This window comes from Corvus cornix, chromosome 1 (assembly GCF_000738735.6).
Source record: "Corvus cornix cornix isolate S_Up_H32 chromosome 1, ASM73873v5, whole genome shotgun sequence".
NCBI classification, from domain to species: domain Eukaryota; kingdom Metazoa; phylum Chordata; class Aves; order Passeriformes; family Corvidae; genus Corvus; species Corvus cornix.
The window spans coordinates 109,902,881-109,917,461 of NC_046332.1; the positions used below are offsets into that span (position 1 = coordinate 109,902,881).

At 37.0% G+C, this 14,581-nt stretch overlaps 1 protein-coding gene across 1 annotated transcript in view; it reads right to left on the minus strand.

Annotated features, from left to right (window-relative positions):
• Positions 1-3,481: 3,481 nt before the first annotated feature.
• RPGR (retinitis pigmentosa GTPase regulator) overlaps positions 3,482-14,581 on the minus strand; it is a 50,470-nt gene continuing 39,370 nt past the window's right edge. The window contains 4 exon segments of the mRNA XM_039552154.1: positions 3,482-4,761; positions 5,725-5,813; positions 7,088-7,127; positions 7,346-7,624. Of these exon segments, the coding sequence (XP_039408088.1) occupies positions 4,540-4,761; positions 5,725-5,813; positions 7,088-7,127; positions 7,346-7,624 (630 nt within the window). The 3' untranslated portion in view covers positions 3,482-4,539.

A 14,581-nucleotide genomic window follows, 5' to 3' on the forward strand; every position in this document is an offset into this window, starting at 1 on the left:
TTCCCAGTTAGACACTGACTGATGCATCAGTATGTGGTAAAACAGCAGATACAGGGTTTTGTGTTTAATAGATGTACTGAAGACCAAAATCTCTGGGTTTTTTTTTTTTTTTTTTAGTGCTGTTAACATCCCTTAAAATTCTAACTGTTAAAATCTCTTCAGGTTTTGATGACTGTGATTGGAAACAAATGTGTTTAAACTGTTCTGACATTAAATGAGAATGGTCTCGAAAATAAAAGACTTCTTTGTGTACAAATGAAAGAACTACAGTTTAACCAGATTTAGATTTTGCAAGGCTTTTGCTGAGTCATTACAATCTGGTCCTGAAAAAGAAAGTGGTAATTACATAGCATGAATAAATTGTAATTCCAAAACAGTCTTAAAAGGCAAATAGGTGTGAACTTTGAGAGCTCATCAGTATAAGATACTGAGCAAAGTAGACTTACTACCAAAGCATTAATATCTCCAATTCTCACCACTGATGGTGGTCTCATTACACTTAATCGAAACACTATTTAGGTCCTTAAAGGAATTTAGACATAACAGGGTGTGAAAATGTTGTAAACTCCTCTAAGTAATGAGGAGTATAAATAATATAGCTCCTAAAAGCGCTGTGAGGGAATTTAGAGATAGTATATTTATATTTATATTCATATTTATATTTTAAAGAGATAAAGTAGCTGGTGTACATGAGTATGTTTTAAATAAACCTGTACTCAGTCTATCAATAGTCATGCTAGATTAGCTTCTGTATTCTTGATTATCAGGACTTACAGTGTTTTACCATCATGATATGAATTCAGTTTACTTTGACTATTCTAATGTCAACAGCATGACTTAAAGTATTCCTCAGGGACAAGGACTGGATGTATTTTGCATATTGGACAAGTAATTCCCGGAAGAAAAAGGAAAAAGTTGCATAAAATTATAATTATGATTACGATTATTAACTTTGGGCATATAAAACAGTGTCTAAACAGCGTGTTCTCTCCTTTTCTGTTTCAATCACCACAAACTTGTGTAGGACCAGCAGCTGCATAAAGGAATCCTGTACTTCTGGAAACCAGTAAACTTGCATATGTAAATATATGGATTAAATGGAAATTTCAGGAGGTCAGGCACACGTTGGATCATCCATAGGCATACACACATACACACATATATCTATATAAAAGTATGTATCTTTGTATATAAATACACACACGTGTATCAGTGTACATGCCTGTGTATCTGTGTATGCACTAATAGCACTTCAATTTAGGTGGAACATGTATATCTAGACTTACATTTATGTAACAGAATTTGACCACTGTCCATCTATGTAGACACTGAGAAATAAATGAGTAATTGTATTTTTTTATCTTTACATTTTTAGAAATACACATCGTCTAAAATTTTCAAAATACACTATATAAATATGCTGAGGTATCAGAGCACTTTAATGCCAAAAGCAATATGCCAGAAAACATAAGGTTTTCTGAAAACTTTGAAACAGAAAATTTAATACAGAATGAGTATCTTTAACTTCTTTCAGGGGCCACGAGAAGGAGAATTTCTGGCTGCAGAGGCTGGTTACACCTTCGAAGAGCACAAACTCCACCTAGTGATAGGTTCAGCAGTGAAACTAGAAAACCAACAATTCTAAAGCACAGTCTCAGTTGTATGGCAGGACTATAAAAATGAGAAATAAAGTGTTAAGTTGATACACTTAATCTTAGGGAAAGTAAGAAAAAAAACAGAGAAAGATGTACTAAAAATGCTTCTAGAACTTTTTGCTACTTATGTTTATGAAAACATTTCAGTAATAAAACATCTTCACATTTTTATCATAAGAATTGTGAACTTGTTAAAAAAACCCCATAAATTAATACACATGCACATGTAAATTGTTTTATTTGTTTAATCTCTTTTATTAAAAATGAAGACATGTAAAAAAGACATTAGAATGGATTAATATGTTTCTGCTACTTGTTGAGCAAAGTGTGTGGACAAGATAAATGTACCAGTCCCTGAAACTGCTCAGACATACAGCAGTTTACAGTCCATTACATAAATTTCTATAGCATTAGATTGGAGGTTAATTCCCATTTTAAAGGAACATTTCTCATGAAATTAGTTCACCTTAAAAAAAAGAAATTACAGGAACAATTTCTGTGACTGATCTCCCCTTAAAAAATAGTTAAAGCTTATTTAAATTAATGAGGGCACCATTTACTTTATTTCTCCTTTTCCAATTTACTCTTCTCAACAGTATCCAAGTAGAACAGAAACCACATGTGCATTCAGAAAAATAAGAAAATATGTAAATATAATGGAGAAAAAAACCTCCGCATGTCAGGTTCACTGCAGAACTCTAGAGTAGCCCAAAGAAAAATAAAAGAAATGAAAGGATCCTAATCAACTCTGGCAAAGGATAACCCAAGCATCCAGGTTTTCAGTGATGATTATGGTAGCACAGAGGAGGCCCTGTGAAACAATCTGGGCACCTGCCATACTACAAGGACAAAGCATTCAGGTGAACCAACTCCTAGGACGAAATCAACTCTGGACACTTCTGACCAATTATATAAAATTTAAGCAACTCTGAAACTAGGAAGAAGTGAAGGAAGGACTGGAAAATAACCAGCCCAGTTGTGCCAACCTTTACCAGGTCACCGGGTGGTCAGGGATCCCTTTGGGGTCATTGACCACCAGGGAACAGCAAAGAGACCTCCAGGACAGAAGAACACATGCAAAGGGGAGGGAAAATATAGTAATGATTTCCGGGAAATTATTTATCATGTGTATGTTTATTCTGGGAAAATCAATGACTCTGTGTGTAAAATACAGTATAAAAACAGGAGCTTTTTCTGCACTCAGCCTGCATGATATTTTGGAGGGGATATCCCCTCATGCATCTGGCTGAATAAAGAATTCCTACTTCTTAATGCTACAGTGGTGTTAAGCAGTTTTTATTTGTACCGATTCTTGGCTCCTCCTGCTAAGCTCTGTCTTGGGGTGACTTGATGTTGTATTCCCTATCATTGCACTATGCCCAGAAATTAGTATATATACCTTTCTGTGCTTTTAAACTGAGCCTGAGTGGAGAGAAAAAAAACAAACCTCAAGGACACAGACAGAGATAACACACTCACGTTCTTGGTGGTTTCTTTGGCTTCTGCATTCTGCTACTGGGGGAGAGGAGCAGAGAAGCACCCTGCATGCTTGTTCAGCCAGCTTTCAGGGTTTTTTCTCCTCTGGAGAGCTGGCCTTTGTTTTTTTCTGGAATTTCGGATTTTTCCCTTTCTCTGCTGGATTGTTTTCAACATCACAACACACATCGGGACTGTTCTCCATCGAGGGCCCTGGCCCCTGCAGGAGGGGGCCCACCCCGTCCCAGCTCGAAGGAGAAGGACCATAGGGAGGACTCTAACATTTTCCCAGGTTTTTTTCACCACAGTGAGAGATTGTATTATTTAGCATTATTATCCTTTTCCTGTGTGTTCTTTAAATAAATAGTTTTTATCTCTTTCACTTTCCTTCGAGGAAAAAGGTTTTTTTCCCGAACCTGGTGGGGGAGCAGTGGTTTGTAACCTGCCCTCTCTCAGAGGATATATTTCTAAATTTAGCCAAACCAGCACCGTCTCCATCTGAAGAAAAGCCAGTCTGCCTGAGAGAACATGAATATTTACCCATAATGATCAGTTTGTCGTACCAACATGTGCCACAGTAACTCTGGTTGCATTATTTTCCTGTAAGAAAAGCTTCCCTGGAGACTCATCAAGGCGTGGATGTTCAGAGAATACAGGATTAGAATCCAAGTGAAACAAAAGCGAGGGTTTCCAGTTTTCACTGGGCCTGATTCAGTGAGGAGAGAGGCCCATCGGTTTATGCCAATTTCAGCAGGAGCAAAGGTTTTCAGCACCTCTCAGAAATAAAATCTTTCTCCTTGTCCCAGTCTGGCAGGATACTTCTGTACTTACACTGCTCTTAGGCACTGTTTCCACTGGGACTGCTCCCACACATGAAATTAGGCACATACTCAAGTAACTTCTTCCATAAGGGCCTACATGTTAAATTGAAAATTTTACTGCTATTTTTTCTATGTCAAAACAGAAAGAAACATATATATTTCTAAGTAACTGAGTACCCTCAATATTCTTAACTAGGTTGTTAAACCAAATAGTATCTTACATCAAATATTATAATTTTGCAAGAGTATCATGCTGAAAGTGTTACTCTGTAGACTGAAACAGAATAAAATTATTTAGCAAAAATCCATAAAATGCCCGTGTTCAACTTTTCACATATAAACCCCCCATATTTTGCTTTAGAACACCAACAGGTAACGCCACAGAACTCCAGAAAGGTGCTGTTAAGCATATAATTTTGAGCTATTAAAATTACCAATAAATACCAAGAAAATCATCTGGCTATTTAAAATGACAGCAATCGAATCAATCAAAAAAAGCAGCCATCAACATCTTGAGTCATAATGTTTTCAAGTAAAAATTCACAATGTGCTTTAAGACTGTCACATTCTTACATCTTATAACAGTGTTAGAGCAATATACATGTATTAACTTTCATCCTTCTGTCCTGGTTAGTCACAGTTTCACTGGAATTCTCCAGTGTATGATTCTGATTTTCATCCTTACTGTCTTCAGCAGATAAATCTTCCTTTTCTTTTTCTTCACTCTGCAATGGCTTTTCAGAGCTGTCTTCCTTTCTGCTACATACATTCTTCTGGCCTGTCAGTGGCTTTCGCTTAAACAGGGAAAACTGAAGTGAAAAAACCAGGTAAATCATATGACTGAAACAGTTAGCAGTGAAATTCAAGAAAAAAAACCCACAAACCCCTTTGTATGTACCAAGGTCAATGAGGTTGGCAAATTTCTCCTTGGTGAAATAAATATTTTTTTTCTAAACAAAATGACTAAAAATATTAATGAGAAACATTTGCAATATTTGAAATGTGGAAAAATAGCACATCAGAATCAGAAATGTTGAAGTGACTGCATTTTGTCAAATTAGACACTGTACAATTTGTGCAAAATGCTACAAGTGGTGCATTTAATTTGGGTTTCTTTCAGATTAGAGCCTGAGGCAAGGTCCAAAAATAAAGCCCCAGAGCAGTAAGTGCTTACTGATAAACGTGTGTACTGCCATTAATGACAGGGCTTGTGCTCAGTGAGACTACACACGTGCTCAAAGTTAACTGGATCTTAGGTCTTTGTTCAACAGGAAACTCAGCAGCCTCTGCAGGAGCCTCTGGATCCTAAACCTGTAAGAAATTCCATATCAGGTACTCCTCAACATGCTCATACACCTATATAGAGAGATATATATGATCACAAAATCAGTGCATGTTGGAAGGAGTTGCAACATCAACCAGCTCAGCTGCTTCTTTCAGAGACAATTAAGGGGGGGGGGGGAATATTTTTAGATAATTTCCCATAGGAATCAAGTCCTAAGTTTTCACCTCACCAGTACGTGAGGTGATAAACAATCTCTCTTTCATGGACATGCCATCCTGAGGTGATAATGGGCATTATCTCATTTCTTTTATTTGGACAATTTTAAGCTATTCTTTCAAAAATAAAATCAAGTCTTAAACAGAAGGAGCAGGTTTCTCAGCAGTTTAATTATCTATGCAGATCGTGTAAGTTGAGGTATTTGCTTTGGTAACTGCCCACTGCCTTCTTGGTCACTGGAAAAGCTGGAAAGAAACATCAGGACACAAACCTTTTTTTTCCCCACAATTCCTCCAGTTTTTTGGTCATCAGTGTTCTCTGAAGAATTGCTCACAGTGTGATTGTCAGTGCTTTCCTTCTCTACAATAATATAAACGTTTATATTAACTTTCTTCTGATTCGTACAGATCGGAAAAATATCACAGAAAAACAGAAAACAATTGTTCTTCAAATTATTTTTGAAGTAGAAGTCACCAAATAAAACTGAAAAAGCAATCAGAATATTCAGTGTAACTTGATGCCCAGCCCGACAAGACTATTTTTATTTTTTAATCTCTCCATATAATGCCCTGATATTACTCTCCACATGCTCGATTTTCAAGAACAGAACACTTACAGCAGTGACAGTATATAAAATATTTTCACTTGACACTCACAGTTTCCTCTTGATGACAGAAGACAATGTCTTGCACACTTATTTGAAAGTATATTCTAATTCAGGAAAGCTGACTTTTAGGGCAGGAGTTACGGTTCAACGTGAACTTTATTCCATAGAAACAATTCTGGGAAAGGAAAAACTTTCCATCTCAGTTGATGTTCCTGTGTTTAAATTTTCCTATACTCCCTGTATGAATCATATAAATTTAGAACTTAGTATCAAAACTTCCAGATCACTGGATAATGGAAAAATATTTAAGCATCCTTCTGTACAAGCTATTTCCATTATAATATTGAAAATAAGTGGCATAGCTTCTTCATTATAAAGGCAGTGGTCTGTTTTATACCACACTTGTTATTTTCTGTCAAGAAAACAATTCTAGATTACTTCAAAATTTCTAAAATAAAAGAAGTCCTACACGCATAGGGCACCCATTTTCATCTTCCCCAGCTTTTCTACAGGAATATACAGTTCTCATAAACTGCCATCAAAACTACAAGGAGCATCTAGGTTTACACCTTCAGCATCCTGAACAGCATTCACATTATCACATTTCACCTAAAATAATCTCTTTGTGAATGGAATGAGGAAGTGTCAGCTGAAAAAAATGAGGAAGAATTCTGAGAAGCTTCTTGATTGAAGTGAGGCACAGGGTACCTAAAGAAGTTGGCTGAGAGATAATAAAATTTCCATGACTTTGGCACTGCACAACCAGAACTGCTCTTAGTAAGATGCAGTCTTGCTAAGAGAAAGTTCTTCTCATGGACTTCCTCCAATACATGACTGGGAAAAGTATTTATTTCTTTCAAATCATTAACAATTAATAATGGGGATTTGCCTCTCAAATTTCATCTACTCTAAAGAACTGCTTTGCCATCTACCAACAAGAACTGTGTTGTCCACTATTTGTATACTATTGTTTAAAAAAGTTTTATTTGTCTTCAGGATGTCCAGTTCTTAGGAACTGTATTCTTACCCTGCTGAACGATGGTCTCTTCCTGAGTAGTCTCCTCTGTCTATAGACCAAAAAAAAAAACCAAAAACCCTCTTTCAAAATTGTTTAAAAAACCAGATGTTTAACTATTAACACCTACATGTGTTTCTCCCTCTAACAAAACCACCCCAAACAACAACTTTGCATTTACAGGATAGCTACACATGTATCCAACTGAAGTTAGTTATAGAACCAAATCCTTTCAGAGAGCAGTAACTTAATAGAAGTAAATGCTTTTACCTCTCCAGTTTCCACAGTGCTACTACTGCTTTTCTCTCCCTCAGGTGTTTTACTATGCTTTTCTTTTTCTTTTTTTTCCTTTTTGTCCTCTTCTTTCTCTGTTCCTTCTCCTGCTTCATCTCCTTCTCTTTCTTCTTTTCCTTCTACTTCTTTTACTTCTTCTTCTACTTCTTCTTCTTCTTCTACTTCTTCTTCTACTTCTTCTTCTACTTCTTCTTCTTCTGTTTCTTCTTCTTCGTCATCATCATCTATTTCTTCATCTCCAGACAAGTTTTGTTCCTTGGACAAAATTGCCAAAACATGATTTTGAAACTCAAACTGTACAATGATCATGATCCTCATCCTACACCAGTTCATCACACATCAGAATTCGACTAAGATCAAGAAAACTCAAAAGAAAAGGTTCTAAGGAGTACATAGAATAAGGACAAACACAGGAGACCTCAATCGAGGTTTGCTAATTTTAATATATTTTTAAAAAACTGACCTCCAGGGAACATTAGGAGTGCAGCTGACTTATGCTTTGCCAACATGTGACTCCTTAAAGGAAAAACAATGAAAACAAACTTTTTTTTGGAAAGAAAATATTTCTTTTGCATGTTTGAAATGAGCATAATTGATGCAAGCAGTAGTAATTCCAACACTGAAAAAAAAATTCAAATCTATTTCCCAAGAAAATTAATGAAGAAATGCCTGATGCAGTGTTTTGATTCATGTGATTCAATACAGACATTATAATTTGAATTTAAGTTATTTTCAGCCTAAGATAAAACTTCAATATAGTAAAATAAAATGGCCAAGGGCATTATAAAATAAATATTTAAAGGCACAAATGTTATTTTTGTAAAATGTGTAGAAAAATGAACCAATTATATCCTTCTTACTCGCTTCAATCAGACTGTCATTATTATGCCATTATGTACTTATAACAGCATAAAATACAACAGTTAAATAAGGAACAGTGTCCTTCCCATTGCAGAAATATATAAGGGCCTAAAGCAAGGACTTCCAAGGTCAAATCAAGTGAAGTGTCATCACTGCCCAGAGGGAGAACATTTCTGTTCCACTGCAGCCAATGTCACGATGGTAACTGGTGGGAAGTATCTGCACACTCTTTTGGAAGTGTGGGAGAAGAATGAGTCTTACACTGAACTCCTTCCTACACCTGTGTCCAAACGTTGTCTTCTGTCTTTTTTTAATGTTTTCCTTACTCCCTCTTACTTCTTTGGAGTTTTGCCTGTTGGCTCCACAACTGTGCTCATGGTCATTAGAAGGTAGCTTGCTGGTCAGAAGGAGACCACCAATGAATGTTCCTAGAGTTTGGAACAGAGGGATCTTTGGTGGAACTCCTTTGCCAAGCATGACTCACATATCCCAGGAACATCCTGGGACATCCTTACAGGGGACTTATGGAGACCTGCATCATTCTGGACCCCAGCTCACAGCCTACAGCACGTAAAATCACACTAGATGAATTTATTTCAGCAACTGAGCCATGCTCCTCATCCAAAATAATAAAGCAGGAGGAGAGAGACACTCTTTTTACTCCAAGGAAGACACCAACTGTTGTTTAATGAACAGCTTCCCCGACTGACCCTGTTTCCATTTACTGCATTTGCAGCTTTTCACAGGTGTCTCTGGCTGTCACCTCATCTGTTCAACTCCTAAAATAGCACATTTTGCATCATAACTCTGACAGCACAGTTCTATTTCTGTTATTTCTGCTTGCCCACTTACAGGCATGTTTTGGAGATTTTACCAATGGTAGGGAATGATCTGAGAATGTCGTACTACAGATATGCTTTTGCTTTAAAAGATGACTCATCTGACCCTTAAAAATTATGCCTGAAGAATTTAACAATCTAAGAATTTAGGCTACTAATTAAAGCACATATATGTGTATATATATGCACTGTATATATATATATATATATATAATCTCTTCATTACTCTCTTTCATCATGCTTTAGGGGGTTTATTTTCTTATTTCACTCTAAATTCTTTTTCACAGAAAGATAATGCTGAAAGAATACCTTCAATACCTCTAAAGTTGAGGCACAGAGAAGCTGACTGGACCACGGTCACACACAGAAAGTCTAAAGTATTAGGAAGCATACAAGTGAAATATTTCAAACTGGTTTCATTTAGGCTTGAGGTACCAGTTTCTTCAAGGACAAAAAAGTGGTTGTTACTATGAAACAGCCTTAAACATTTTGTTCCTCTAGTATAATAAATCAGTGTAGCAGAACAGCATTCCAAAAAATATGACCCTCTAAATTTAACACAACACTAAAGATTTCTGTAGAGCTGTCTTCTTTGCTTAAATTTTTCATGCATTTATTCTGGCTTTCCTGTAAATCCAGATCTTCATAACTAGACATTCTTTAGCATAAATTTGATGTTTCCAAGCTTTAGGGGACAAATGACCTTACTTGCACTGGTTTTGAAAAAAATATTGCCTTAGTGGGTATAACTCAGTGGGTATAACTGTCTTTTGCTAAAATGGCTGCAACTGGCTTTTCTTTGGGCAGATTAATACAGAATAAAGACATTTCTTTTCAGAACACTCTATAAAAATGCGGTCTTATGTCTACTGGGGAGAGGGGGGAAAAATTTCATTCTGTTCTGTATTGTTGTCTCATCTGGTGTCATGCTCTGGCTAAAATCTCACTAAAGACTGAGACATATCTCATGGTAGACCTTGCTCAAACTAGGTTTCTCTATATTTCTGTAACTGTTTCATTGTGGACCCCTCCTGCTTAGTTTATGGAAACAGCTCTGGCAGATGGGCTGCTCATAATTAGCGTTTAGGAAAGGCTTATGGTATCTTTCCACATCTCCTCAAGAAGTCAAAATAATGTTAGTCACCACCATTTTATGTTTCTAGGGAAGAAAATCTCAAAGCCACTGATGAGACAAATTCAGTTGCAGATCTTTTAAAAATCTGGTGAAAACTCAGTGATGAAGAGAAAGCGGTAATCGCTATGTGTACCACTCGCAGTGGAGAGTTCTGGGAAGATCTGGTTTACAGAGATGTTTCTGTTTCCAGTTGCCTTGGAAACTGTTAAAAATCCACAGAGAAGATTATTAAAGAGAGTTGAGAATGAGGTAGGTAGCTACATGTCTGTTCCTGGGTGGTGTTCTGCCAAGCAGCCGTAAACCAGCAATTGCGTAGCAGAGATTTAAATCATTTAAGGAACAGATTTCTCCCATTACCTGCCCAGCTCATTAGCTGCACACTCTCAAAAGCATTGCCATGGCCCTCTTACATGTCTACAGGACAAATGAATGATATAAATACCAAGCAGGAGTTTCCCTATGAAGTAGAAGACTCTGAGTAGATGGCTATTAGGCGTAAGGAGGTTGGGCAATGGGCATTATGCTTCATATGGGACTGAAGAGTGCTCCCTTTGTAGAGCACTAGTAAAGACAAATAAAAAACACATTCTGCAGACTATCTTCCTGCTTTGATACAGGACTGAAGAGGAATAGGTGGAGGAATCATATCTTATGCTAGTTGTCATTCTACTCCCCAAAGACCTAGTGCACATCAATGCCACTCCTGAACTGTCCGTGCTGGGAAAATGCACTGAGTTAACATTTTACTAAAACAGCATTGAAAGTAACAATACCAACCATGATCTTACATACAGATGAGAGGAAAAAAAAAGCAAAACCAAACATCTCAGTTTACTCTTTGTGGGTTGGAGGTACATGGATGGGTAGGCATGTAACATTTTGTTGGTACTGATCATAATGTCAAGGTATCTGATGTGAAGTGACTGGAAATATTGCCTGACAAACTCTTAGCAAAGCTAAGGTTCATACCTTGTAGTTTCTTACCAAGCAGTTACAGAGACGGCTTAACACTTTAAAATCCACACAATGTTAGCCACTTGTCATCAGGTAGTTGAGCTGGCTTTCATTTTGTAGCTATTAATATAGAGAAGTTATTAGCTCATCTACTCTAAGCCTTAGAGAAATATCCTTCACCTTAACAATTATTAAAGAAAGCTGTCCAGTTTAAAGATTGACAAAATTTGAAGACATGAGTACTCAAATGAGAGATTTAGCAGCTTATCCTTCCACTTACAAGCAATAAGGCAGCCAAACTAGGCTTTCCTTATTTATTGTCATGGACACAAACAGAAAAGCTCAGCCGAATACACTTAAAAGAATTTCCTGTAAAAAGCTGAGCCTGCAACCATAACTTGTCTAAAAGGTGACATCTAGGCTACTAGGTTATATTGGTTTCCTAATTACACAATTTTATGTTAAGAGCACTTAACATGGATTACCTGATTCTTACTACAATCCCTTAACACTGCTTTTGTGTGAGTATCCTCACTAAGAAAATGCTGCACTCTTAATTTCAGGCACACTGTGCACACTGTGAAACCACTTGAAACCAGTCTTATGTCAAAAACTGAACTTTAAAGATAGTTATGCCTTCTTGTAAATATAATGGAAGAAAACTTACCTAAGTAGCAGTTGCCATGTAGTGATACACTGATTACCCTGGATGTGTGATGACTAGCACAACAGTGCCCTCCAACAGGAGGGATAAAATAGTGAATACACAGCCGAAAATGACATTGGGTAGAGACTGACTGAACAGAGTCATGTTCCACTGTTGTTTTATTAAGTGTTTTTTCTGCCCATACTTTGCCATGGAAGGTATTTTATTTACTAAAAGCCAAACACAATGACCTACGAGTCTCCACAGACCTGTGCACTTTTGTCACAGGCTGGCAGTGCACATACTTTGCCTCAAGAGGATTAATCAGATTAAATTTATTATCCAAGGCTTTAGGTGTCATCCTGAGACTGCACACTGACATTTATTACACAGAGTAGCCAGTTATTTTTGAGGGCACTCTCTTAAAGATTATTTCAGTTGGCATTGGTGTAATTATTCTGTGGTTTGCCAGCATGCTGTGGTAGGTGTACCTGGAGAAAGATATATCTCTGTATTCTTCTTTGAATAAAAACAACTACTTATCAATATATAAAATTCTGATGTAAAATTACGTTCTGAAGAGGTATCTTTTGTTTATTCCCCAAGACAAATCAACATCTGCAATAGCTCAGATGTACTACAGCTGTCATATACAAAACTGTTACCTTCTCATAGAAGTTTTCTTTCTTTGGGGAACAAATAGAAAAGATAAATTTCCGAGCAAAAAGGGGGAAAAAAAATCTACAGAACTAGAAAGAATTTTTAAGGTGTTTTGTGAAAACCATAAAACAAGTTAGAGATTGTTTACATCAAGTGTAATCTCTTATGAAGTATTTTACCCAGTAATATAAATACCCTCTAGTGTTTAGTTACTCAGAAACAGCACATCAAAAAAACTCCTGGGTACTTAAGCAAAACAGGAGAAATATAATGAGCAGCTCCAAATCAGAATATGTTGGTGTCATCTGCAAAACTTACTGTGTCTCTGGAAGATATTATGCTGCATAAAATGAATTCTTAATGCTAACAGGCACAGAGAAAAAAAAAATGACTTGGGAATATTGGCCCACACTTGGATACAGATTGTGCATATTTTCCAAATCCTTATAGAAAAAATTTTAGTGTCTGGAGTTTATCATGCACCTCCTACGTATTTGCAAATGAATGAGGACAGTCACTACTTTCTGCTTTTATTGTGCACATATCTTAGAGTACTGCATATCTCTCCCAAATCCTGTACTATTCATTAAAATCCTGCCTTAATCATGCTGGTTTTTATTCAGTGTTTTGATAAAAATACTGGTAAAGGCAAAATTTCACCAAAGCACCAGAGCAGGCAGGAAAGTTCTTTAAGATTTTCTGACTCTGTACATTCCTCAAAGGGATGCTCCACAAGTCACTGCTAAAACCTCCAGAGCCTGCAAGACTGGGTCTCAGGGGAGAGATCCCATTTCAAAATAATCTGATGTAAAAGTGGTAATTTTTACAGAACCATCACTAATCTTTAAGCCCATTCTCATTTCATAGATTTTTCAAGGCACATCCAACTTAGAAATGCAAGTGCCACCAGCTTCCCCATGGAATTGTTCTCCATGTCATGCCAGCACCTGGGGAAGTTCTTCCTCAGCCACTGCAAGGCTGGCTTTAAAGCACAGCTTGACTTCTTTCTGTACCCTTGATACAGGACACATCCAGGTTTGCTTTGTTCTTTTTCTCCTCACGGATGGTAATGAAGTGCCTAGTATAAGAGGTTAAAATTTGCAGCAGTTCTGCGGCTCTGTGTTTCTAATTATGAAAGTAGTTTTGTGCCTTGGATAGATGCTGGATAGAATGAAAGAGAAGTATTTTATACTTCCTGTAAGAAAGCCAGGCTCTGCCAGGGTGGCTCACAATCCCAAGCTCCTTTTAGGTTGGTATTTATTGTTCACTTTCCAGTCGAACAGCACAGCTCTTGTACGCAGGGTACACTGGTACGCAGGGAATTTGAAATATGACACTTCAATAATACTGTGATCTATGTCCTTACAGAAAAGGTGCAGATAAAGACTTTGTTTAATATAAAATTCTTTCTAGAGCCGCCATTGTTTCTCTCTCTCACACTCTCCATATGACAGCATGAATACTTTACATTTCACACAACTACAAACAAGACTCTGTGTGAAAGGTGTGGCAGTCATGGCAAATGATAAGGCTCTAGATCCATACCATTGAACCTGGGACACACCAGAAGACGGCCCTGCAACCCATCACCGACAGAAAGAGTCATTTCTGATTTTTAAATGCTGGAAAAATAAGAAAACCAGAATGGTACATATCTTCACACTAGACATTTCAGGGCCCTGATGAGAATTATTTTCATAACTAAGCATGGGGTTTTGAGATAACAGCATTAATATTTGTTTAAATTATTATAGCATGAGGTAGCCAAGTGAAAAAGCATTGGGCACTATCATAAATCCTTAAAAAAAGACAACGATTAAGTGTACTTGCTTCTTCTTTTGGCAATAGTGAAATAAAACCTCTGTTGCTCTCTGCAATGCAATTTTCTGATGCCAAAGCTGCCTCTCCAAAATCCTTTCAATATGCAAAAATTTAACCTCTCCTGTCTCCATTAAAACATTAATAAGTGTATAAGAATATTACAGCTCAGTGAGTGACTTCAGATCCCAAGCATACTCAGAACTTTACTGAGCACAATACTGTGGGTTTGCCATTTGTGCAAGCAAAGAATTTGCTCAGTTGTTCATAGAATGCCATGGTACAAAACACTCTCCCTT